The sequence below is a fragment of the Sylvia atricapilla genome, chromosome 4 (assembly GCF_009819655.1).
Source record: "Sylvia atricapilla isolate bSylAtr1 chromosome 4, bSylAtr1.pri, whole genome shotgun sequence".
Lineage (NCBI taxonomy): Eukaryota > Metazoa > Chordata > Aves > Passeriformes > Sylviidae > Sylvia > Sylvia atricapilla.
The window spans coordinates 776,696-804,106 of record NC_089143.1 but is presented as its reverse complement, the minus strand read 5'-3'; the positions used below and the strand labels follow the sequence as shown (position 1 = coordinate 804,106).

Below are 27,411 nucleotides of genomic sequence, written 5' to 3'. Positions count from 1 at the left end.
AAACCAGAGAAAAGGACAAGTAGTTGGGGGGCATTCTGTTCCTTTTCTGGAAGGTAAAGCTGTTGTGACCTGCTGGTTTTTTGCTCTGGTTTTGTGTCCAGAAGGGCACTCAGGGGGCCCTGTGTTTCTGTTGTTCAGAGGGCCTTAGGACTGCTAAATCCATGGAGACTGAATTGGCCAGTCCCTTGAGAGGCTGGACTCAGGAGCACCTCAAAGTGCAGCTTTTGTATGGTTATCTGTGGCACCTACAAGCTTTTTCAAGTCTGCCCTTTCAGATGACTTAATCTTACAGCTGGAGCTTAGATCTAAGAGTCTGAGGGTGAGCTGGATCCTGGGGGAGTCTGGGTGCTCCCTGAATTCATGGGAGAGAGGCAGTGAGCTGCTACCTTCCTGTTTCTTAAAGCTCTTTCATTCTTGGCTTCCTGATGTTCTGTTTGACCAGGACTGCTGATAGTTAGGGTGTAAAACATGATCTGTGTTCCTTGGCCGGGTTATTGTCCATCCAGCAATCTCAACTGATGTTTAATCCCAATTCAGTAATGAGTATTTGTCATTTTCCATTGTAATAATAAACACTGGAACTCCAGGAAATCCATTTTATGAATCTATAGAGCCCTGTGTTTCAACCTCTTACCTGCTTTTCCAGGCTTGATATTTTCTCATCTGAAGGAAGGAGCAAGTCACAAAAATACAATGCAAGAGATTATCTCAAGAGGCTTTTAGCTCATTTGCCCCTTACACACATTCTGAGGAAACAGAAATATATTTAGCCTCCTCCTAAGTGATATTTTTGAAGCTGCCCTTTACAGACTGATTGAGTGACTGATTTTCTATGCTTTCTCCTGCTTATCTCTACCAGGCAGTGCATGTTCCTCTCATATAGAAATATATTCACTGAAAATTAAGAACTGCATCTTTTTTCAGTGGTTGTGGAGAATGTAATTGTTACATCTGTAAAACTGTATTGTGTGTGTTCTAAACTCATATTCAGGAATTTGCTGTGATTTCTCTGCTGCTGGACTCCCTCAGTAGTTTGTGAAGGGGTGTACTGGATTCCTTTATTCCATCTGTTTCAGGACTGGCAAATCCAAGTGCAGCCTTTACCTGGCAGATAAGCTGAAACTTTGCTTTAATAAGAGCAGTTTCCCTTTTTCTTGCATTTTTGAACTGCTGTGCCAGACTCTCCCCCTTCAGTTGTGGATAGCCTGGTTGAATATATGTTGCTTTCCAATTTAAATCTTGATATTGGACAGAAATACTCTTCACAGATCTGTAGCAGTGTAGAAGGAGTGAGAAAACAAAGCTGGACCTTTGCTCTTCACCATCACTGCCTGGCAGTCTGTCCTTTTCTGGGGTTTTCATACCTGTTCTATAGTTCTCAAAGGCTGTGGCTATGGGTCACTTTTGGGAAAGATGAACACCAGTGACCACTTTTTCCCCAGCAGCTTGCAGCCTTTTAGTCTGAAATAGCTGGAGTTTTTCCAGGCAGTGAGCCCCGTGAGGCTTCAGTGTGGATGGTGTCACTGATGCTTGTACAAGTGGAAGGCCTTCCAGAAGCTGCTGCTGCTTTTATCAACCAGCATATGATTCATTGTCTTTATTTTTAATTGTAATTGTAAGCTGCTGACACCTGCTGCTTTTCTTCCTGGGTTTAGAGGGTTTGTGAATCATTTTCTTTGGCTTCTCAGCAATGAGTAATAGCCATGGTCTGTTCAGACAGACCTGAACATCATCACTCCCATCATTTAACCCCAGTGTTCTCTGACCCAGCCTTTCTGCTCCAGAGGTCACAGGGTGATCTTTGCTACAGAGCCTCAGGAACAAATATTTCATGTGTTTCTGTGAATGAAGTCCTGGAGGACAGATACACATCTCTCAGCACAACGTATTCCAGCTTTCCACAGTAGGGGAACGGCTTGGTTTTGGCTCAAGGGGAAATATTGTTCCTTTCCCCCCCTCCCCATTTCTGCCTGTTCTTTCTCCTCCCTGCCTTGTACATTGATTTGAGAGCCTTTGCCCAGCAGCTGCCTGGGCTCTTTGGTGTGCTTTTATTTGCTCTAATCATGACAGCAATTGATTGTGCTCCAGGATCTTCTAGTACTTAGAAGCATCTCCGGTGAGCCCACGTGTCTGAGACAGAGCTGCTGTTCTGAGGGCTAACCTGTCATAGGTTTGGGAGTTAATATATTTTATCTTACAGCATACAGGGAAATCCTTCCATTGTGTCCAGCAGAGAGAACCAAGGATGCAGAACAGATGTAGGAGGTGTTGTTCTCTGAGCCTGCAAAATCAGAATATGTGCTGAAGAGACTAGTTGTTTCATCCACTGAGGGTTTCACTTCAGGGAAGTCGTTTCCTAAGAGTTATATTTCTTCCTTTGCATACTTGGGTGTTCTTAGTAACAAATATGAAAGCTTGAATTTAAGAGGAGGTGAATAGGGCTGAATACGTGTGGGTTGTCACATATGTGGGTTTTAAAACTGGTGTTTTCTCACATTTTCCCTCTTTTGAACCAACAAACCCCCCAAAGTAGAACTCTTCTCATCCTGACATTTTTATTACTCTCTTCTAGATGTTTTCAAATTTGTCTTTTTTTTGTTTCTTTGCTGGGGTTTTTTTAAGCTTCAGCAGAAGTGAGGAAGGCAGGGAGAAGGAGCCAGGTGTGGTTCCTTTGGCATTTTCAGCTTCTCCCAATTCCCACACAAGAGGCAGTTTGGCAGTCAGCAGGGCTGGGGGGGACAGGATTCTAGAACAGAAATAATGAGGATGTAAATCAGAAGATTTTGGAATGCCATGAAGAACATGTACCATTGGTAGTATAAGTCTTTCATTTAAAACACTTCCAAGCCTAAAACAGAAGGTGTCCTCTTGGAGCTAAATACAATATTATACTGCTTCTGATACTTCACATGTTTTTTAATACTTCCTTAGATAATGTCTGTTCTTTTATTGTTGTTGTGAACATACGATTGAGTCATCTTGAGTGTGCTATATCTGTGTTATGGCCTTTGTGGTGATGTACAGGGTGAGCACAAACCATCAGACATTTCTGATTCAGCCCCTAGGATGTGTAAAGGTCTTGTTTTCCCCTTCTCTTAAACACCAGGGTCTTATGATTTAGGCCCTTCAGAGGATTTATAACATGCAGCTCAGAGTGTGGTGTCTAGATGCCAGGAATCTGTGTTGCCACACAGGGACAAAACCAGCTTTCCTGGGAGTTTTTATGTGACAAGATAAGGAACAAACCCAGTTTTCCTCTCTGTATAAATCGTTGTCCTCCTTGATTATGAAAGCAGAGTGCTTTAAAAGGAAAGAAAGCTGATCGCTGCTTGTACCTGAATGTTGATTTTTGTCTTTTCCTCTATGATTTATTTCAGTACTATTTCTCATTTTTAATATTAATATAAAGTAATAGTTCAGTATTATTTCTTAGGTGCACAACTTTCAGGTGGTATGCATTTTAAAAAGTGAAAGATTTAGTGGATAACTTCAAAGTTTCACCAAGTTTAAAGCACCTCAAATCTTTCACTGGGTACTTAATGCACCTTGTAAGTGTTAGGTTCTGACATTCAAAAATGTTTTCTAAAGGCAGGATGTGCTGAAACACAAACCCACAGCTAAGTCTGTATGCTGACTACCTGACTTTTTATGTCCCATCCCACCTTTGTGGAAGATCCTTCAGATTACAGTCTTGCCTGCTCTTGGGCATTGCCTACAGAAATCTCTCAGGTGTGCTGCAGCTGGCAGGGGAAACCCCTCAATTTTCTGTGTGAGAGGGTCGTGATGTGTTTGTTGGCATGGAGGAGGGTGTCAGGGGAAAACCCTCAATTTTCTGTGTGAGAGGGTCGTGATGTGTTTGTTGGCATGGAGGAGGGTGTCAGGGGAAAACCCTCAATTTTCTGTGTGAGAGGGTCGTGATGTGGCTGCCTGGCCACCGCCTTCTGATCTTAGATGGGTCAGGCTTGAGGGGATTCAAAAGTGGTGTAATGATTGATTAAAAATATGGATATTGATCTAATACCAATATCCAACTCTGACAGACAAAGAGTCTAACAGTTTGGAGTTACAAAGTGTGTGTTTATTACGATGGGACAGCTCCCAAATACACACCACAATTTACAGATGCTCACAGGGGCTTTTTATGTCCAAAAGTGTTGAATACTCAAAACACAAATGCATATTCATGACTCTGCTCCATCCCATTCCCCCTTTGTATGGTAATTAGCCAAAAAGCAATTAAGCATGTGTAGTTTGTTCTTTGAAATGGGTCGGTGGTCCTTCTTATGGGGTGGGGTCTCAAAATGATGAAGTAAGATGGGTCTTCCTCGCTTTGCCTTTTTAACCTTTTAGTGTTGGTGACACCTGGATCCTGTTTTCTCAAGACTATCTGATTTATGATCACATTGTGTTCTTGGAGTCTATTGATTGACAGGTCTCCTGATTTATCAGTTCCTTAAATCTGGCTTATGTTAAAAAAGGGAAGTTTACCTCAACAATGTCTAGTTAGCAAAGGGAAGTCTCCCTCAGCAATATCTAGTTTAACTAAAGTCCTTCAAAATTAATGTCTCAATAAACCAGTTCTTCCTAAACTAGGAAAAGCTGCAGTGGGGTAGAAACAAAGGCAAAAGGATGTGCTTGGCCATGGTAATAAGTGATTGTTACAGCTGCAGGAAAAATGGGGTAAGAGGTAGAGAATTAACATGGGGAGAAGAAATACTACAGTAAAATAAGATCTGGCAAATAATGAATGGCCAGCCTGCTCTTTGGAGTTGATCATGCTTTTCTTAGAGGGTTTCATGGCAGAAAGCCACAAAAAGCATGTGGGATTTTTGTAAATAAATATAATGTCACTAAAATTAGCAGTTAATGGTAAGTATTTGACTGTTATGAGAGGTTTTTGGGGGATTTCAGAGTATCACTTGTTGACTCTGTGTTTTAAAAACAGGCAACACAGCAGGACTCTCTATTTCTCCCAGAAGTAAAATTACACTCTGTGTTATGTCTAAATGGGTGTGACATTATGAACAGAGCCAATTTATTGATTTGGGCATGCTTTATCAGCAAAATCACCTCTGTGTATTGCATTGTCTTGGCAAATCCCAGCTCTGTTGGATACACTCTCAATGCAGGAATGGAATAGGATCCAGAAATACCATCTCTTTGTTTATTTCCTCATTTGATTTTGATGTAAGTGACAGAATTCATTAACCTTTGGCTTGTGAATGACTGAGTGGGAGGCATGGCACGTTGGTTTCCAGTTAAGAGAAGGCTGAAGTTGTTAGGGACTGGTACCAGAGTGGTGCAATATGCATTTGGCAGTGGAATAACTGCTCCCCTTGGGCAGAGCCAAGCTGCCAGATGACCCCTCCTGTGCTGCTGGTCACTGTCTGTGGAGCAGTTGTGTCTCAGTCCTCCTGGGAAGCAGCCCAGGGGAGGTGAGCTGCTCCTGGGTGATGTGCAGTGGGAGGATGTGTGCTCCCAGCCTGCCATCAACGGTGGAAAGCAATGGACCAGCGTGTTGCTGTCTTTTATCACCTTTTGCCAGCTCTACACTGCCCTTTTGTCTTGTTAAATCCCATCCTCACTTCAGAAGAGTCATCTGAGAAGCTGTGGTACACATCAGAGCTGATGAGACACTGTTGGGTCAGTCTCTTTGCAGGTGTAGCATTACAGACTGAAAATACCTGGATGTAAAACAAAACGTTTTATTTTGAGCTAGACTAAAGTTTTCAGCCATGTTAAGCTGTCCTAGTTTGTCTGCATCCACCTGTCAACCTTTTTGCCTTAGCCCCTTGTGCTCTTGTGTCTTCAGTAAAGAGTATTTCATATCTGTGTTTATACAAGTGAAATACACCACGGGCCTGCTTTTACTGATCAGTCATATTTCCAGTTAGGAGCTGGAGAGATGCTAGTTCTGTGAGTAATAATAGCTTCTTATCATGGAGAAGAAAGGGGTTTATTTCAAACTCTTACTTCCTATATTCATTTTCTTGCTAGAACTGGCTTTGTTCAAGTTATACATGCTAAACAAATGATTCATGGTCTATACTTCACAGGTTCTGTTCCCTTCTGGCTTAGATTACGTGAGGTAGAAAATTAAATTTAAATCATGTGTTACTCTTCTGATTGTTTTTTATTTTTCTATTGTGCATGTGTTTATATAATAAAAAATATTATCCTTTTAGGGAGGTGCTGTAGAGAAGCTGTCAGGATTTCCCCAACAGTTGCACACTGCAGGCTCTGCAGGATCCATAGCCCGGATGAAGTGCCTGCAGCAGTGCACACAAACCCAGGAGAAGGCACTGGCCATAGTGTAGTCACTGCTGTGGGGTGATTGTCGTGGCTGGAGTGCTGCAGGGGATGGGTCTCAGCTCCTCAGAAGGGAAGGAGAGGTGGTGGAGAGGTGGCCCTCTGCACTGGGAAGTGTTTCAGCTCTAGGGCAGTGATGGTAAGGCTGAGTAAGAGCCAGGGACATGGCCAAGGAGGCAGTCATCCTGAGCTGTGTGTTATGGACCACCCTGGTGGGATGGAGTATTCTGTGAGCACAGGGGGCTGTGTGTGTTATGGACCACCCTGGTGGGATGGGGATGGAGATGATGGAGTATTCTGTGAGCACAGGGGGCTGTGTGTGTTATGGACCACCCTGGTGGGATGGAGATGGAGATGATGGAGTATTCTGTGAGCACAGGGGGCTGTGTGTGTTATGGACCACCCTGGTGGGATGGAGTATTCTGTGAGCACAGGGGGCTGTGTGTGTTATGGACCACCCTGGTGGGATGGAGTATTCTGTGAGCACAGGGGGCTGTGTGTGTTACAGACCACCCTGGTGGGATGGAGAGGGAGATGATGGAGTATTCTGGAAGCAGCAGGCTGCTGTTCCACAATACCTGTTCTTCTGGGAGCCTTTCCCTTGCTGGGTATCTGCGTTCCCAAAAGTGTTTTACTCCGTGGTTTTGTTGCTCTTGGAAGAGCTGGGTGCTTTAGACAGTTAGTTATCTTTGTGGTCCTGGAAATTCATCTCTGCTTCTGCTGCTTCATAGTGTTTTTCAGCTTTACACAGCATCTAACCATAAGAAGTCTCTTTTCAGTTCTTTGGCTTTGTGATTCATAAAAGCACAGGAGGTTCCAGATTTTTGGGTTTACGTTGTGATTTGAGGGGCGTATTTTCAGTTCCTCTGAACTAGTATTATTTGAGGAATGGCAGAATATCTAAATGACCTTTAAAAAAATCTGTATTTTGAAGCCTTTTTTAGCTAGAACCTTTCCTGGAAATCCCTTTTTTCTACCTTTGTTTGCCATGGCAACAAACTCTACGTGGTTTAAGGGAGACCATCCATCTTGTAAAATATTCTGGTTCTCCAGCCTTTTATGGTTGCTTCCACTGTCTTCATGTTTGGTTTCCTTGGGTCTAAAGAATATTACAGATTTTTTGATTGTAGCTTACTAAATTTATCTGAAATCTGTTGCAAAAAGCAGGAGAAAAGTGCCTCTGGCTAGGTGGAACTGGTAGTCTTTGGTACTGGCAAATTTTATTTGGTTGTGGGGTGTTGAGATTTTTTTTATTTTAACTCTTCTATATATATATACACACTACTAATGAGTGGTAACTTTTATATCCTCCTGCCGCATAAGATCAAACACCATAAAATTCTGTCAGCAGTAGGACATAATAGGAGCAGATTTGTGCACTGGATCACACTTTTTAAAGTCTAGGTTCATCTGAAAGATTGAAGTGTCCTCACTGTACTCTGGAGTGTGAGTTACAGAGGACTGTTATGAAAAGCAGCTCCTTGTCCAAACTAAAACGTGAACACTGACACACCCTACATCTGTCACCATGTAACCTTGGAGCCATGGATCTTTTGGTATAAATTGAAATTTCTCCTGATTTTAAGGGCTGAAAATCTGCTGTGTCAGCCTAGATGGTGACCACTGTATACAGACAAGGTTTACAGTATAAAATTCCAACTAATGATAGCTCATAAGTGCTTCTAGCTTCAAATGGCACTAGCTTAAAGGGGAAAAAAATAAGACACTTTATTTGCTTGTTTGTAGTAGTTAAGATTTTTTAGCCAGTAACAGCTAAATTTTTTTTACATATTTGCTTAGAAATAGTAGTTTGGAAATTGCGATGGCTTGGCTTAAAGAAAAGCTTTCTGGTCTAACATATAACCTGTGTGCAAGATAAGAGGGCACTAAATTTTTTTACTGAGCTCATTAGGGAATTGTCTCTAGCAACTTCATGTAATTAATTGCAAAATTATAAATGACTAGAGCTAAGCCAGTGAAGAGCCAAGCTATTACACTGGAAGTGTTCTTGGGTTGGTTTTCACTCAGCTCTGTGGAAATGTTTTCTGCTGCTTGCAGGTGGCACTGCACCTTTCATTATGGACCATTTTGAGGACATATCCGATGGTGAAGTGGATCACACCTTCTTTGACAGTGACTTCGAGGAGGAGAAAAAGAAAGCTGAACAAAATGGGGAGTGTACAGAGGAAGGAAGCACAAAGGCAGCTCCTGCAGACACTGACTTGGTTTGTGATTCAAAGGATGAGGAGTGTTGTGAGAAGGAAAGTGAAGAAAAGCAGATGGATTTGCAAAAGGATCAGTCTCTAGAAAATAGCAAAGATCCTGTTGAAGATGCTTCATCTTTGGCAGTTTCCCCAGCTGCAGAGAATGCAGGTACATCTGGAGCAGCACCTGCAGCAAACAGGGGAACAGAGGAGAGTGTTCCTGCTGGAATTCCTAAAATAGTTAAAGAAGGTGAAGAGGATTATTATACAGATGAAGAAGATAGCAGTGACGATGGCAAAAAGCAGAAGGTTAGAGCAAAGTCAGCTAAGCAACCAAACAGCATTAAAAAGGCTAACAAAAAATATACTGTCAGCTCCTCCTCCTCTTCCTCCTCCTCCTCATCCTCCTCCTCATCATCATCCTCAAGCTCAGATACAGATTGTTCTGACACGGATTCTGATAGCTGTTTGTCAGATTCAGCTCATCCTTCCCCCAAAAGGAACGCTTGTAGAAATGCTCTTCTGTCTCCAAAACAGAAATTCAAGTCAGCAATGAAGCTGGCAGAAGGAAGAGCCAGGCTTGGTGAGGAGCTGGAGGAGTCTGAGGACACAGTGACTGATGTGACACCTCTGTCCACCCCAGACATCAGCCCCATCCAGTCCTTCGAGTTTGTAGCCTCAAATGAGAAGAAACTGAAAGTAAAGAGACAGGAAAATGTGAACCAAGAACTCTATGGTAATTTTGAGAATTTAAGTACAACACTAAAATGGTTGTGTGAAACCTGTGGGGCTGGACAATTCAATCTTACACCTGTGTTTTTTCCTCTAGATTCCGAGTTTGATCGCAGATACAGTCGAAAAGTCCTGCATGATGCCATGGACCTGAATCAGCTTCTGAAAGGTGAGCTTTAAAGTTCCTTTTTACCATGTCTGCCAGTTGTTGAGAAAAACTGTGTTCTAATAGAGAGTGGGGTTGTCATATGCCATAGGTGTTTTTAAAACTGATTGCAGTTGAAGTGGTATTGATCTAATTCTTTGAATTCTTCTCTATGTAATAGTACTTTGAATTCTTCTCTGTGTGATAGCACTGATTCTGCAATAGAGAAAAGAAGCATGGGTTAGTTTGCATATACCTAGAAGTAAGATAAGCAGATAGGGTGAAGCTAAAAAAGAATTGATGCATTAATAAATTGGCTAATAAAACTGCACATGCATTTTAAGATGTACTGGACTATGGCACAATGTTTAATATCTAAATTAAAACATGAAAGGCTGGATTATCAACCTCCAAAACTGAAAGACAACCCAAAATTTCATTGCATTATAAATGGTATTTATAAACTTAAATTTACACTACCTTTTTTGATAACGAAGCAGAAGTGTTTGAAATTGTTTTCTGGACTAGGTGTCTGCCTTCTGAAATACCATTGGTTGAGTAAAGGTATTTTAAAAAGAAAAAGAGCAGATAATCTTTACTAAAACTCTAAGTTTCTGGCTAATAGACTTTAAAATCTTAATAATAAAGCCTAAGAAAGGTTGCAGTCTCTTTCCCTGCATTCATTGCACACCTTCATTGTGTAGGGTGAGAATGCCCTGGATGACCTCATGTGTGTATTTTAAGATCTACACTGAGTTTTTGCATTTGTTTTCATGGCCCAGAGTTTTCAGTACTAAAATCTGTGGAATAAAAAAGGCTTGACTCAAGAATTCTGCTGATCTCAAGTGAGGAAAGCCTCGTGCAGTTTAGGTCTGGTACAGTCCAGGCCAGGTTTGCTGTGTTGAGGTAAGCCTGGCATGACTAAAAAACTGCATTTGTTGTGTTTCTTCACTTTTGCACCTTGCCAGACTGAGCTCCTAGGGAATAACAATTTAGAAGGTGTTATATACATGGTTTAACTTGCCTATTAGTAAAAAAATGAGGATTTTATTTGTATGGAAATTGTTCTGATGTTAGGAAAAGCAACTCTAGCCATCAAGAAAGGTAGAGCTTTTTCTCTAGCAGTCCTTGTTCTTCTGCCATTCTTTGGTGCTAGAAACCATCCCAGGCAGCTGTGAAAACATGATGTCAGGAGAGTTGTTGATGGGGAATTGAAATGGTGATGTCCCATGTCCTTGTCTGTTCCCTCTTAGCCAGAAGCTGTTTAATAACCTGTGATTACCAATGGATTCATCTCATCTCTAAAACAAATGGGTGTTATTGCTCAGAGGTGAATCTCTGCTGGGGAGAGGAACTTCTTTCCCAAAACAGAAAACTAATTCTAAATAACAATAATAGAGTAATGAGCAGTAGAATTCCTATGGTCTAGCAGCTAATGTTCTGATTAATGTGTCTGTCACTCCCAAGTGCCTCTGTAAATCAGCAAGCACAGCTTCATTAGTCTGGGCATTCTGAAGTTTACTTGGGGCAGAATTATTAATGGTGGGAAGTAACTAGTCTGGGAAAATGGGAGCTAATAAATAAATTAAATAAAAATAAATAAATATCAATAAAAATCAATAATAAATATAAACAAAATAAATAAAAATAAAAATAAATAGGAGCTAATCTTATTCTGAGTTATTGCTTACAGATTTTTTGTACACATTAGAGGGGAAAAAAAGAGTGCCAATAGTTTTCCCTTGCCCACCAGTCTCCATTAAATGCTCCTCAGAATTGCATAGGATAAACATTGCTTCCAGTGAGAACACTGCAAGCCCAGACCTGAGTGCATGAAAAAATACTTCAATAATCTGGGTTTGGTTTTAAAGTAAAATATTCTTCCAGTACTTTATACTGCTGAAGGAGTTTATTTAAACCTGTTGTCAAATGTGCTTGTGAGATAGCTGGACCTAAGCATTTACAGCAATTATACCAGTTTAATTTCCCAAGGTCCCCAGACACTTGCAGAATTTCCATGTGACCTGTGACTGTGTTGTCTCTGTGGGGCACACAGTAATTTTGTCTGATTATTCACATTACCAGTGCATTCATTTGGGAGGACTGGAATCTCTTGTATTCAAAAAAGAATTGCAGGAACAAAGAAAGGAAGGAAATTTGTTCAAGGAACAGGTTTTGGACTAGCAGAAGAGTCTGGTTACTGGAGGCAGCAAGATAGTTGGTGTATCTTAAAGCAGAATTAATTAGAAACATTTAGAAACTGTTGCAGTTAAATTTAATTGCAAAAGTTTTTTCTTTATATGTCATTTACCTATTCGTATTCATATGGAAAACTATTAATTTGTAAGCATTTTGAAAATTGTATTAGACAAAAATTTACCATGCCTTTCCAACTCCTAAAGCTATACTTGTTCTTGAGAAAAGCCAAATTTTCCATTATGCATTTCTTAACGAGGTGAAATGTCACAAATAACATAGTTGTAGTTGGAAATGGTGTGTGTCCCTGCTCTCTATTGCACTTCAGTTGTTTTTAGATGGGTACTGCTGATTGCAGGTGTGAGTGTAAATTTTCAGGTAGAAATACAGTTTCTCAGTTGTTTCATGGTGTTATATAGAGATCTTTGTCTGTAATTGTTTTGTGATTCGATGATGTTTCCACTTTGCTATAAACCTTGCAGATATTCCAGAAGATTAATAACTGAAAGCAATATTCTAAACCCATACTAATTAAAAATGTCAGAGTTTTGTCTTCTGCTGTGCTCCTGAGTAATCTAAACACAAAAAAAGGGAATTAAGTATGGCAATGCAAATAAATAGATTGTAAAAGATCGTTTTTGAAGGTAATTCCATAAATCACCATGTTAGAAAGCTGGGAAAAAAAAGAAATGGGAAAATTTTCTGATGCTATTTTGCTTGATCCTGTGTCTTGATTATTGTGCAGATTTTAGACAAATCTCATGATTTCTGTAGCTCAGAACAGAGCTGTCTGCTGAAATTGCTCTGTACCTATTTAAATTTGTTTGGTACCAATACAGTGGGATAACACAAGGCCTATACAGTGCTAAAGAATTTGGAACTTTGTGTTTTCTTCTCTGTCAGATGGGGTTGATCCCTGCTGGTTTTACAGCAGTGTCTGTGAGAATTAGCCTGTAAATCCCTGGCATTAGCTATTATTAACTCCAGGAGGTGGTGTGCTGGGGTAAGTAGGGCAATTGGCCACAGACTCAAGTTTTATCCCTCAAGCTCTCACTGACCTCTCTGTGCTGATAAATCCTTTTCCCTCTTCTATGCCTTAGGTTTTTAAAATAGAGCTTCCTGTCAAAAGCTCTATAATAAAATATCATTATTATGGAAGTAAAAAGCTGCGTTTCTGAATAAAATCTGTTGTAGAAAATTAAATAGCAGCTTCAACTAAACACGAAGAAATCACTAACTTTTTTTTCATATTATTTATCACTCAAGAGATAGAACAAGTTTTTGATAACTGACACTTTATTATCTTTAGGGCTGTGTTAAATGTGTGCTCATTCTTGCTGAAGCAGTATGTATGTAGAAAAGCTGCTAAGCAGGATCTAAATTTGCAGCCCTATTTGAGCATGTTTAAATAGGGAAAATTTTTACCTGAGGAGGACATTCTCCTTTCCTTAAAAAAACCCACCAAATCTTGAATTCTCCAAAATCCCTTTTAAAGAGCCTTGTGGACTGAAATACTGAGTGTTCTAGGAAGTATTTGTTTAGAGATACCACGGGGAAATAGTTTCACTCTTCAACAACTATATATTGATGAAGAGCTCTGAGTTGTGATAGAGTCAATATTTTGACTGTTAGCAAGCTCTCAGCCTCAGAAGTTGTCAGAAAGCTGTTGGCAGTAGTAAAGTCAGGTTCTACATTCAGAATAAATAAATAATAACGAGGCTGAGAATGAGGAGCACACTGCAGAGGGTGGGATGGAGTGTCTTTCTGCCTGACACCGTTGGGGAAGGCCATCTTTGTGGTAAGGGGATAATAAAAGGTGTGGATGGGCACTGTAAAGTGATTCATATTCAAAGGAAAAAGGCTGAGGAAAGGAGAGATTAATGAAAAAAGAGAAGTCTGTGTGTTGAGGGGGCATGTGACTGAAGAAGCTGGAAGATGGGAGTAAAGGCAGTAAAATTTTCTCCTTGCATATATAAGAAGTAGTGTCCAGTAGAGCAATGCATGGATGTGTACTCTGTTTGCTCTAATTGCCTGACAGGTCAGTTCTGTGGCATTAAACAGGAGTGTCTGATGCTGCAGGAGCTGCATGCCACTGCCCCCAGGAGATCTGCCTGAGGAACTCAAGCAGGGCTTGTTGGGCTCTGTGGGAGGCTTCAGGGCTCCTTGAATCATTGTTTTGAGTTGCATTTGCTGACCAATTTTGGGGTAAAAGGGAAAGAGACCTTTGTTCCATGTCATTGCTCTGGTTTTATTTTTTCATCACACCTAACAGTGGTTTACCAGAAAAGTCAGAAAATAGGTAGGAAGTAATTCCCTTGAAGCATTTTTAATCTCTTTAGTGGCTATAATCAAAAATATACATACAGTCTCTGCCAAAGGATAGCCTGCTATTTTATAGTGAATTCAAAGTCATTGACCACTGAAGGCACAAAACCTGTATTTCTAATTGAAAAAAATCTTTATCCAGAATGCAATTGCTTTGAATTGATTTTGACTAGTTGGCACCTTCCACAGAGGCAAAAGAATTGCTGGAAGTTTGTGCTGACAGTCTTCCATAAATTCAAATGTCTCGTGTTCATCATCAGTGTCACTGATGCCATAAGGCTAGTCAAGACTTGGGTTTAGCAAGTGTTCTGTCACAACCTGATTTCCACTTCTGTGTACGACCTGCAGCCCTCTTTAACCCCTGAAGAGTTCTGGATATAAGGCAGAAGGTCAAGTTACCTTCCATAGCTCAGTAATAACACAGTTATCAGGTATTTAATGTGGTGTCTTCTTCAGATAGTTGTTCAGTTTACTTTCTCCCAGCTGTGTCCTGCAGTGCTGGTTTTGCTTGTTCCAATAAAGACATTCATTGATGTGAATGCTGTGGCTCTAGTTATTTCCTTTACATTTCTCTCTGTCCCTTGTAGGTGTATCTGGATGAGTCTCCTCCCAGGTTTGTCTCCTCCATGGTGCTGATGGCTGTACTAGTTTTACCCTGAGAGTGCCTTACTAAACCGTGGAGGTGTTTTTCAGACATTTGTACTGTATTAACCCTTGGTTGGCACGCTGATCTGCACTGGTTTGCTTTGTGTCCTGATTTGCATCTTCTCTTACACACAAAAGCAGAGTTGGCTGAGGTGGGCAGCCTCAGAGCTGCCTGGGGACAGCTCTTGCCTGTAGTGGCTACATGCTGATAGTGCAAGTTTTCTCCTTTTAGATGGATGATGAAATTCATAAAGTGTTTGGATTTTGCCTTTTGAATACCGTTCTTAAATTCCTCAAAGACAAATATTTACTTGCATCAATTCCGAAATAAAATCAGCTGATATGCTGGAACAAAGATTTAATTTCATTTTAAAGTAAGAAAATGCTTTTCTTTGAGGTTTTTTCACTGTCAGGCTGTCTGAGAGATCTCTTGCAAAGAGATTGCTGATAGGGAAGTGTTTGCTGAGGGAATATTACTGCCTGCCTGGGGTTGGGTTGGTTGGTTGGTTCTTTTCTCTTTCTGCTTTGGATGCTTGTGTTGCCTGGGTGGGACTTTAGGAGTAAGAAGGATATCTTCTGAAGGCACTATGATACAGGAGGAGTGTGGGGAATTGCACAGGTAAGGCTTTTTGTCTGTCTCAGCCCCAGAACTCTGACCTGGCCTGGCACTGCCTTTGCTGTAACACAGTGCACTGCTTTGGGGGTAACACCATGACAGCAAAACTCTTACAGCAGTTGCCAGAAGAACTGCTGCAGAGCTTTAGAAAGAAAAGGCTTGGAAATAGAGCAGAGCTGCAGTGGAGCTGTAATAAATCTAGCTGGCTCTGGCTGAGAGGGAGCTTTTGCAGTGATCTTGCAGTTGTGCATGTCAAGTTGCTGTGTGTTTGTAGGCATGCATTCTTTGTCTTGAAACCTTATTGTTATGGTGTCATTGTTCTTTGCTTTCTGTTTTAAATTTCCATGCCCCAGGAATTTTTCTTTGGTTATATGTGCTCACTCATTTCTCTTCATCCATTAAATTTACTTTTCTTCATTCCCTTTGTGTTTCCTCCACCAATATGATGTAGACTTGCTTTAGGAGTTTAGTATCAACAAAATCACTTTGGGAAGTTAAGTATCAACAAAATCCACTTTGTATCCTTGAGTCAGGCTTCCCAGTGTCAGTTCTCTGTCTGAAACACAGTTCTGCCTCTCAGCAGAGACGAGTACTTTAGATTGGTTTAGGAGCAAAGTTTAAATCTTCTTTTATGTGCAAACATCTGAATTATTATTATTAGTCTACACATCTCAATTATGATATGCAAGCATCTAATTTATGTTTTAATTCTGGGTTCTGGTTTATGGTTAGCTCTGAGTTCCTGTGTTTTCTAGTCTGTTTATGTTCCTTTTTGCCGTTTTAAAGCGTTCCTGCAGTTGGATAAAAAAGAGCAGAAGCTTTCTGTGGATCATCCATCGGGAGGAGTGAGGAAGAACTACTCGTTCACCAACGAGGAGGTGAGGCAGATCGACAGGGAGAACCAGAGGCTGCTCAAGGAGCTGTCCAGGCACTCGGGCAGGCCCAGGAGGAGCAGCACCGTGCAGACAGCAGCCCCCGTGCCCAGGCTCTACCACAGTGCCCTCAACAGGCACAGGGAGCAGCAGAGGATCCACAGGGAAAACCTGGTGAGTGCCGGGAGCCGTGCGTGAATCCTTGGGGAGCACATGAGGCAGCGCGTGGGTCTGCGCTGCAGAGCATCTTCAGTAAAGTCCCACTCCTGTGGTGGTGGGGTTATTCATGTGGTGGGTGGATTCATGTTCCTGGACTCTTGGCAGAGAAGTAGGAATAATGATGGGGTTTTTCTCAGATTGAATTAGATTTTGATTTCCATGCATTTGCTCCACTTTGGGAACGTTTAGGAGGATCAGCTGTTATTGTTAACACGCTCAAAACACTGTGCTAACAATAAATAAATTGTTAAAACAATTTATAAATAATTTATAATTTTTTATATCTTTAAAATTTATATATTTATATAAGTTTTTAATAATTTTTAATCATAAATAAAACAATAATAAATAAACTGTTAAACAATAAATAAAGCAGTGTTCATTCTGCTTTGTTCATTCTGCTACATGCATCATGGCTACTGGTCTCTCAAAAACAGGCTTGCATAAAATAAAACAATCAAATTTGTTTTATTACAAGTTTGATTATTTTATAATCAAACCCATTCTATTTGAAACACAGAGGATATAAAGTCAAGGTCTGGTTTGGTTTTTGACTCATAGCTATCTCTGTCTTGGAATATTTTTAGCACTCTGCCACTGTGCAGTGGCAATTACAATAGCTTACTTCACTGGAAAACAAAAATTCAGAGTAGTTTGTAGGGATATTGCCAGAGTTCCCAAATAATAGAAGTAAAATTGGTTTCAATAAGATATTTTTAGTAATTGAATTGTGATACAGACATGTAATGACATTTTCGTATCTCCTGTGTATTTATCAGTGTGTTTGAGAGAGATATACAATTATAGTTCAAATAATTGGAAAACATATACTGGAAGTAATTTATCACTTTTTACCTTCCATGTAAGTATAGGCTGCAATTTCCTTTTCCATACAGATTCAACATGGAGAAAATCTGATTGCCTCATTTGGGAAAATCTGTTAGACTTTCATTCTTCCAGCTTTCAGACATCTGGACTGTTAAAACTTTACAAATTAGGAAGCTTTCTCCCCAGCTCCACTAGACTGCAGTTCACATTGTACTTTAAAATCTGAAAGAATTCAGCACAAGTTTTTGTTATGGATATGATATTTTTCATTAGCTGGGGCAGAAATATTTTTGGGCTTTGGTGTGTTTAGGCAGGAGGGTGTTGGTGGTGGTTATTTCAGATGTTGGAAGCAGGTTTTGCTGTACCCCATGAACCTTAATAAGAATATATTCTCAGGGGCTGGGGAGGGAGTGCTGTGCCACAGTGCCTGAGGGTGTGACAGTTACATGCTGTACTGCAGAAAATGAATATATAGGCTGTTTTAAATCCACTTCTGTTTATCCCAAGCCACAACCCCTTTTTCTTATGGTGTTTTGCAGTGTTTGTTCAACACTGTCTTGCCTTGGCAATTTTTGGTTCAAAATGGAGCAGAGCTAAACACACAGAGTCATTTCATGTAGCGCTGCTTTAGAACACATTAGAGATGGGTGGTGGCTGCATGGAGTCCAGGAAATAGGATTGTTCTTTTCCTGATCATGTTCTTGTCAGCAATGTGGGAGGACATGTGTGATATGAGAATTAACCTCAGGACATCGTGCTGGTTTAGACTATAAAAGCATTTGGTTTGTTCTTTTCCCCAAACTCAGGATGATATGTTCTGTTCTTCTGTTTGGATCAGTGTTTCATCTTCGATTTTGTTGAACTTTGCTATCATTTTTTAGCAATTTTGTATGTTTTTATTCAGTTTGAAGTGTATGTACACCTGGAGCATCACAGTTTTAACATACTGATTTTTGTAGTGCTACCTTTTGAGATTGCAGGTGTGACATACTTTTCTCTGAGACTGTAAATGACAGAGCAACCCTACCCTGCTCACTGATTTTTTTTTCTTTATATTGATAAAAGTGCTTTATGAACCTGTTTTCTTTTGGTCAGCTGCTTTCCTCACCTTCATAAATTTAAAGATGTGGAATTCTGTGGAACTTTCTTATCAATTTTTCTTCTTTTACTTCGTGGGAATCTTTTTATCCAAGGCCTGAGGGTCCTGCATACAGGAGATGGTGTTTGATACACCTGTGTGAAATGTTTGATGGAGAAGGATGCAGAGTTGTGTAAATAATTCAAGAACAGAAATCTACAGCAGTAGTCTCTGCAGGGGAGTTAAAGAGTTTTCATGCAGAGATTTTGTTTTGCTGGTGTTGGCATAGCTTTTATAATTTCCTCTCCTGAGGTTAACAACTTGTCTATGGAAAATGTTCATTTGTTCCACCAGAAAGTTCTTGGGGTAATGTCTTCACTTACTGTTATCAGAAAGTTTGATTTCTTCTGCAGGCATTTAGTATCAGAGATGATGCAGGAAAATAAGTAAAATTTTAGCAAATTAGAGAGAAATCTGACTGGTTTCATGCTCCTTAGTTTTGTGAAAGGCTGCCAAGAGGTACAGAAAAAAACATGTCATCCCACAGGCTGTGTTAAAAAGAGCAGTGATGGAATAAAAAGGTGCACTGCTCTGGTGAACAGTAGTTCTAAAGCAGTGATTAGCAATTTATGGAAAAAGCACAATTAGCAAAACAGATGACTGATAAAGTTAATGGCAGAATTTTGTACTTGCTGCTTTTGGCTGTGCTTTCATAAATGGAACCCACTCTCAGATGCTTTTCAGAGCTAGCAAGAGCAGAGTGTCTCTTGCCAATAGAGGATGCTGTTGAATCAGAAACCCTTCTACTCTTGTGTGGAAAATAATTTCAATCTCTCTTCTTCAGTGGAAAGGAACCTGAGTGTTACTGATGTGTTCCTTTGTTCCCATGTCTGGATTTATGTGTGTCTATCTGTGTTGGTACACTAATCACTTTCACCAGGGTAAATAAGACCCAGAAGTTCACAGACTGTGTGCCACTGACACCTCTGATGGTTTATTGTTTAATACCTGGCATATGCAGGTGAGTGTTTGGGGTCCTTGAAATGCTGATCTGCTGTCATCACACCATTCTTCAGTCGCTTCATCAGAACTCAGAAGAACTTCATATCTCTGTGTTGTTTTCTAGTGGGTTTTTTTCATCATTTTCATTAATTCTGACTAGGATTTAGGTGTTATGAGCTCAGTGAGCTCAGTGCTTTGTTCAGTCAAGTTCCTAGGGAACAGTGACCTTTTCAGTTCACATTGGAACATCACTGGAAGATCTTAGCAGCTCTGGTGGGGGCAGTTCTCAAACCCCAGCTCAGGAGGGATAAGGGTGTTCCTTTTTTGTGGCTGTTTAGTCTTTCCATGCATTCTTGCACATTCTTCCTATACCTCATGCTGTTATGGCTCACTGCACATCAGACTTCATGTTCTTCATTCCCTCACCTCTTATTCCCACAAAGTGTACCCTGAGCTCTAATAGATCCAGCTCTGATCCCAATTCCAGTGTCCTGACCCTTCCACACTATTTTATTTTATTTTTTAAATCACTTACTGTGTTTCTCTGCAAGAGCTTTATCTTTTCACTTGCCTTATTTCTTGAGTGCTCTGTGCTTTGCTTCTGGTCACCACTTGCTGCAGCCAGTGGCCTCTACCAGCACAAGGATTCTTCAGGGAGACTTTGCCTTCTCTTGCAGTCAGGGCTGGTCTTGTCCTGCTGGAAATCCTGGCTGTCCTTTAGCAATGCCTTTGTTGTGCTGCCATAAGCAATGTGTACTCATTTGTCTCCCTTTAGTGCAAAGGTGCAGATGTGCTGTTGTGCACCATTTAATGCAGATGTGCTGTCGTAGTTGGATGGGGAGTAAAGGGCAAGGGAGGGATGGTACCTTTGGCCATGCCCTGCCTGGCTGACCCCTGTGTGAGGAATATTCCCTTGGCCCTGTGCTGCACTCTGCCTGCCCTGCCAGCTGTGGCATGCTGCAGCCAGGGAGAGAACTCCTTGGCAGGGAAAGGAGGAGGAGGAGGGCCACTGGGTCATCAGGGTTGCCCCTGAGCTCGTTGTACTTTCCTCCCCAGACATATTCCATACTGCTTTTCCTCTGCCTGCCCCTTGTCCTGTCCCCAAGGATGTCCCCAGAGTCAGAGAGCATCACTAGGTCTTGGATGCTGCACACTTTAGGTGGTTGTGGAAAGAGGACCAAGTCTGCTCAGTCTCACTGATGCCAGTCTGGAGGAGAAAGCTGTGCAGAATGTAGTTGTCAAAGACACCGTGGTCTTGTGTGTGGTCTTCACAGCTCAGAAACACTCCTGTTGTGTTGCTGCCTCCTCAGAAACTCAAGGACACAGAATTTTATATGATACTTTCACTTCCTGTGTTCAAAGGCGGTCTGTGCCAAGCCAAAAGACAAAATGTTGGTAGCTCCTGAGACTGAAACATTCAATGCCAAAAGGTTTCTGTGTCATAACAAGAAGCTGTCAGGATGTGGGATTGGCACACGGATGTGCATGGCTAAAATATTCTAGAGTGCACTACAAATACAGTACAGTGTAATTCTGTGATAATACTATTTAGGCTATAGGCTCTTTGTGGTCAGATTTTTGTGGTCTTCAGGTTCCTGACCCAGACTTGGCAATTATAGCACTGCTATGGTAATTATAATAAAGACTGACTAATTGGCATGTTCAAGGAAAGTTCTGAACACTTTGCAAACTGCTTAATTTTGGGGATTTTCTTTTCTGTACCCTTAGCCTACTTTCCTTGTGGTGTTGCCAGGCAGACATAAACCTGATACTTTTCAGTTAAAGACTTTCCTGCCCATTGAGGAAATGAACTCCTCTAAGAGTTTTCTGACTTAGTTTGTGGGGTTAGAGCTAGTTAATGCACCTGGAAATTAAAGAAGCAGACCAATACTTACATTGATAAGAACAGCAAGTGTCCTTGAATGCAGTTATCTGTTCCCCCTAGACTCTGCACGGGGACAGTGTGACCACCACCATCAGTGACATTAGAGGAGGTGTAATATAAATAAGTTTGAACAGCTGTCAAGGCACACTAGTCAGCTGATCAGGATTCACAGGAGGTGAAACTGAAGCCCTCATACTTTTAAAAAGCAAAGTAAATCAAGGAAAAGTAACATTTTTAACCTTCTCTCTGGACTCACTTTAAGAGTGCTACATTTTCAGTGTTTTTTTTCTTTTTTTTCAACATAACTGGAGAAGAAGAGTCTGTCCTAATTATACTTGGGTTTTTTTTTCTTTTTTTTTTTTCTTTTTTTAACAGAGAGCTTTAGAATTACCTTCAGTGCTCCCCTGATGTATCCAAAATTATATCAGCAGATTTTTTTTAGGCCTACTGTATAGCGTTTTTTTGATTGTGTTGGGTTTCTTTGTTCCCAAATTGTTGGCATTTCTGCCATTGGCAATGTGTATTTCAGTATCTTTATAGATACTGATCTATGTCCAGATGCCTAGATTTATAAAGGATTATCCTGTTCCTAGAAGGTAATCATGCAGGAACACATCCTGTGACTTTTCTTTTTTGAATATTCTACTTTTACTGTAAATTCAGTATTAAAGTAAAAGAAGATGGGGGAAATATGACCCAGGGAAGTCTTTTGGCAAGATGAGAGGTCATCAATGATCCAATATCTGTGTATGTTCTGGGCTTGGGTTGAGGCCTCTGAGCACCTACAATGTGATGCAGAACAACTAATAACATTCCTGCCATTGGTGTCTGTTCCTTTTTTATTATTATTCCTTAAAATTTGATTGGGAACATATATTTGGTTCTAAGCACCTGAGTTATGTTCTGTCATCTGATTCTTTGATCGTTGAGATCAAAGATGAAAATTCCATTTTATTTAGTGATGCTGGGTTAAGGTACCAGAGATTTAGTACTTCAGACGAACAAGGGAAGTGTTTGTTCAGTTTTGTTCAGTTCATTTATCAGAACATAAAGAATGAGTAGATCTGTTTGTGTGACTGAAAACATCTGCTCAAAGTCCTGGTGCTGTTGTAGCAGGTGGTTGCTCAGTCAGGAGCTCAGGGCTGTAGGGCTGGTAGTGGAGCTGTAGGCTCTTCTCCAAACAGCAAAATTCACAGCTGGAAATGGCCATGGCCTTGGTGCCACCCACAGAAGGCAAGGGAACCACAGGATCCTGTTCTCATTCTCTAGAAAAGCTTTCCTTTAGACAGTGCTGCACCACAGGATCTCTATATGCTTTTTGGTAGCTCTTGTTTTTTCTTTCCTTCCTTCATTAGTGGTGCCTTGATACTTTTCAAAATACAGGCAGAAAAGCAAAAGCAGACAATTTTATTTAAAGTAGAATGAAGTGGGTGTGTATATATATATGTATATATATATGTGAAGTCTGTATAAAAAGCCAGTATGTCCAGAATCATTTCAGCCTGAAATTACTGCAGTGTTCAGGAGTGCAAATTCTATGAGGCTGTTACAATGGAGTGCAGACTTGAAATGTCTCACAGGAAAGTCACTTCTGCAGTTGACCTGATCCATTTGTGATGGAAGTGAGTGTGCTGAGAGTTTCCATTTGTAATTCTGGAGGCAGAATAAGTGATCTCTGCAGGCCTGTACACGAGAAGCTGTATGAGAAGTGGAGGAAGTTGTGAGTAAAAGGTTGGCTCTAACATTTGGAGACAAGTCTACCATTTCATGTTCTGTACCACTTCAGTGAGGAGCTATTTCTAGCTGAAGTCCTTCCTTTGACTTTTGCTTACTTAGGTATTCCTGCTGGACCATGAAGTGGCTGGCACTGGGTGCAGGCACTTGTGACATGTTCCATCTGAGCCAAAGTGACTTGTCCTTTCTCTCCTGTGCACTCTGTGCAGGTTTCCAGGGCCAGAAAGGACCAAGAGTCTGCAGATTCCTGTTACAGTTAGACAATGACAACTGACATCCTGTGAACGCTACACTATTCCCTAAGTCATTGGAAACTTTTTTGGGACCTTTTTTTTTTTGGGACCTTTTTTTTTTTTTGGGACCTTTTTTTTTTTTGGGACCTTTTTTTTTTTTGGGACCTTTTTTTTTTGGGGACCTTTTTTTTTTGGGGACCTTTTTTTTTTGGGGACCTTTTTTTTTTGGGGACCTTTTTTTTTTGGGACCTTTTTTTGGGGGGAGTTTTTTTTGGTACCTTTTTGGGTTTTTTTGGTAGCTTTTTGGGGTTTTTTGGTACCTTTTTGGTTTTTTTTGGTACCTGGTTTTTTTTGGTACCTGTGTTTTTTTGGTACCTGTTTTTTTTTGGTACCTGTTTTTTTTTTTTTTTTTTTTTTTGGTACCTGGTTTGTTTTTTTTTTTTTTGGTACCTGGTTTTTTTTTTTTTGGTACCTGTTTTTGTACTTTTTTTGTACTTTTTTTGTACTTTTTTTGTACTTTTTTTGTACTTTTTTTGTACATTTTTTGTACATTTTTTGTACTTTTTTTAAAAGATACATTTCTTCTTGTACATTTTTTGTACTTTTTTTAAAAGATACATTTCTTCTTGTACCTTTTTTGTACTTTTTTTAAAAAATAAATCAGTACACGATTTAGGTGTGCAGTTTAATGGTGATACAGTTTCTTGACCATTCAAGCATTTACCTAGACATTGCATCTTATAAAAAAGAGTTGTCTTTAGTACTTTGGAGACTTTCTGTAAGCAGAGTTGGCATTCTGTTTTTGATGGGATGTATGTCAGAGCCCCAAGCAGCAAAGGTGGTGTGATTGATTGATTGATTGATGTTTGCAAGCCATCAAATGGATTGAAATCAGTTAGAAGAAGAAATAAATAGATCTATGTGAGGCAGCCACTAAAGGTGCAATATGTTAAAAATGTCAAGTTGTTAATTGGAAGTTGCATGTAGCTGGGTATTTCCCAATTCTTCCTCCTATCAGGTCCTTTTTTTAGATTATTGAAATGTTTTAAAAGCAATAAATTCTATTTCAAGTAGAAATAATTGCACAGAATAGGAAATTGTATCTTTAAAATACTATGTAAGTAGCTATTCCAATACGTCACTTGCCACATGATTTCAGGGCTAATTTCAACGAAGAGGAAATGATTTCTGTATCAATAATTTCAAATAGAATCTCTTACAATTAGATTGTGGATAAAATGAAGTCTCCCAGGTGTTTGTGCTTTCCTTTGGAAATTAGTTTCACAGAATTGGGGTCAGTAATACTCTCTGGGCTTCCTATAGGGCAATATAAAATGGTCTGTTTGCAAAGCAAAGATTTAAAAAACCCACCAAACTTCTCATTCTCTATGATTTAGATGTAGAAGGGAGGAGTAAGAATTAGAATAGCAGAACCCATTTCTTGACTGCCTTTGGTGAGAATCACCAAATAGACATATTGTTTCAAATCACCATAAAGGACATGAGCTGCTCAAGATGTGCTCAAATGGAGAAGTGATGATGTGCAAGGGATAGTTACAATTTGGGAAAAGGACTGAATAGCAGCTTTTGCTGCTCACCAGTGGGGGAGCTCCTGTGCTGTGCTACTAAAAATTTTGAGGCGTTTTGCAGCTCGAAATAAAAATCAGTTTGTGATGTTTGTCTTGCAGCATCTTGTTCATTCTTGGTCTTTCTCGATGCTGTTAGCGAGGAAAACACATAATCATGGATGATTATGAGGTGCTTTATTGAGAGCTCTGGGAGCCGGGGTACAAACCTACAAACACAAATCCAACTCTGATGAGGGTCCAAGAAGGCCCCAATATTAAACCCCTTTGTTACACAACTCTGGGTTAAACATTAACCTCCACTGTTCTGTTGTATACACCCAACATGAGTTTTGGTAAATATCTTCCCTTGTGATTCTCACAATTCTAGTTTGAGATAATAATCACGCTCAGTTACCAACAATTGTTACAGTTATATCATCTATCTCATGATGATTAGGTACAGTTTCACCCGACCTAGTGAAGGATAACTTTATTTCCAAGCACAAATCATCCCAACCTTCTCCTTCTCCCCTGATTACCCAGGCAAAGTTATATTTGATTTGGTTGGAACAATGAAAGCACATCCTGGTCGCAGTGAAGCTGAGGTTCTATTCCCCAGCTTTGTGGCCACAGAAATTCTTCACCCTATCTTAACAGTGCCATTTTTTCCAATGTTCAGGCTTTCCTGAAGAAGCTGGAGGCGGTGAAGCCCACGGCTGGCCTGAGGCGTTCTGAGCAGCTGAGGGACTACCACCGCCACATGGGCTACGTCAGCTCTGCCCCTGCTCTGAGAAGGGCCAAGTCTCCCTTCAGCCAGCTCAGTCCTCCAAGTAAGTACTTGGGGCTTCCAGATTACTGCATTTCTTTGCATTTGTTTATCTTTTTAGAATTCACAGTTGTGAAGCACTTACTGTTAAAAATAGCAGGTGTGTTCTTTGTCATGTTTAGATTGGTCCTTTTTCAAATGGAAGTCATCAAAATGATTTTTCTAGTCACCAAAAGGGATTACTGTATGCACTGTTTTGGTGCCATCCTAATTTGCTAATAAATGATCTTGTTAATCATCTTTTCCAAGAAGAAAACAAATCCCTGTGGTAAAGTGTTTCTCATTTAGCCAGTACCCTTTATTGAAAGGACTCAACCAAAAATAATGTCAATGAATGTTCAAATTCTCATTCAGAAGATTTAGATCTACTGATAGTAGCCTTGTTTTTGTCAGGAACTGTCTGTGTAAGATTTGGAAGAAGACAATGCGTGTCTATAGAACCATATGTGTCAAGTTAAAGAACCAAAGGCTTGATTATTTTTTTTTCTGATCATTTATAAACAACTCAGAATCAATTCTTTTGGGGTTGTGTTCCATTTCCTGCAGTTTGATTTGGTTTATTTTGGGAGCCAGGGTAGTGAGTGTTCCAGTACTAACACAGCATGAAGTTCTGAGCATAAACACTGTCCTTTTGTGTGTTAACAGGAATAACCTCCAGAGCATCCACTGTCCAAAGCCCCCTGAGCCAGAGGAATGAGAAGCCCGTGTCTGATTCAGCCAGTGGGGCACTACAGAGACCTAAATCCACCAACGTTCATGCTGCTTGGTTATAACTGTGGCCCTTGATACTCAAACTTCTATTTTTTAGTGCTTTTTGTAAATTCTATGTGCAAAAAATATTTTCTGCGTTGTTCAGCGATTAAAATGAATTGCATTTAGAGTAATTGATTATCAAATGGTCTTAAATGGTATAAAACACTTTTGTCAGTGTTTTCCATGACAGGAAGAACTTATGAAAGAGGAGGAGGTATTTAAATGGAGAAGTTAAATAGAAATTTAACTATTATTTTAGTCTCAGAGCATAAGTGGAATTTGTATCCATAACATGGAAGGACAGAATTGCTGCACTGTAGGTGGAAAATGTAAATAAATTTTTAAAAATATCAATAATACTTCGAAATAATACATTAAACATCCAAGCAGATGCTTAATTCCCGGATTGTCCTTGCTTCACATCCTTCCTTTATCTAAGAGCCTTCTGAATTCTGTAGGTCACGTTCTTGTGACTGAAAGAATGCTCAGCAGCAGTGTGAAGAGGTGAACAGCAGACTGTGCATTGCTCCACGGTGAGCTGTAATGCTGAGGTGCAGAAGGTGCTGTTAAACGTTCAGCACCTGGAGTGTGTTCTGTGTGCAAAGCTGCCCCTCTTCCAGATCAGAAGGATTTTGGCAGTTGTACTCCAGTTTGGAACACGTGCTGGGATCTTTGTGTAGGAAAGGAGCATCTGATAGTATCTGAACAACAACAGAGGCTGAAGTAAACAGCAGCTTCAGATTTAGTGTAAAATTGAGTGTGAACAGGAGTAAGAACTGGTTATTCTCAAACTAGAGAATACTGTTACCAAGGGAAATTGTTCATGGCCCTGCTTGGCAGATGTGTGCTCTTCTCAGTGGGCACATGTAAACCTGAGCTGCAGGAAACATCTTGAACATTGATTTTGGGTGACTGCTAACCAGGCTTTAGGGGGGAAAAAAAAAGCAAGTGGAAAACAAAAGTCTTGTTACTTTTCTTGACCTGTTTTTAAATGTCACATTCATATCTAATATTTGTAGTAATGTCAGACAAGTTCCAATAGCAACAAGAGGAGTAAAATGTCGTGGTACTGGTAACCACACTAGTAAGTGGTGTGGTTTATTTCTGTCCAGAAAGGCAAACTTGCAGTGAGGGTGTTTTGTTGAACTTGTCAAGAGCACAAATTGTGAGGCCACTGTGTGTGGATGTTGCTGACACTTGGTTTGCTTCCCCAGCCTTTTCCCAGAGGAAATCCCTGTGTG

The 27,411-nt window shown here is 40.3% G+C and overlaps 1 protein-coding gene across 2 annotated transcripts in view; it reads left to right on the top strand.

Moving 5' to 3' along the window:
* Positions 1 to 27,411, top strand: part of CFAP97 (cilia and flagella associated protein 97) — a 133,939-nt gene that overhangs the window by 1,405 nt on the left and 105,123 nt on the right. For both annotated transcript variants that reach the window (XM_066316880.1, XM_066316879.1), the window contains exons 2-3: positions 8,368 to 9,249; positions 9,343 to 9,414. In XM_066316880.1, the coding sequence (XP_066172977.1) occupies positions 8,388 to 9,249; positions 9,343 to 9,414 (934 nt within the window). In that variant the 5' untranslated portion in view covers positions 8,368 to 8,387. The remainder of the gene's footprint in view (positions 1 to 8,367; positions 9,250 to 9,342; positions 9,415 to 27,411) is intronic.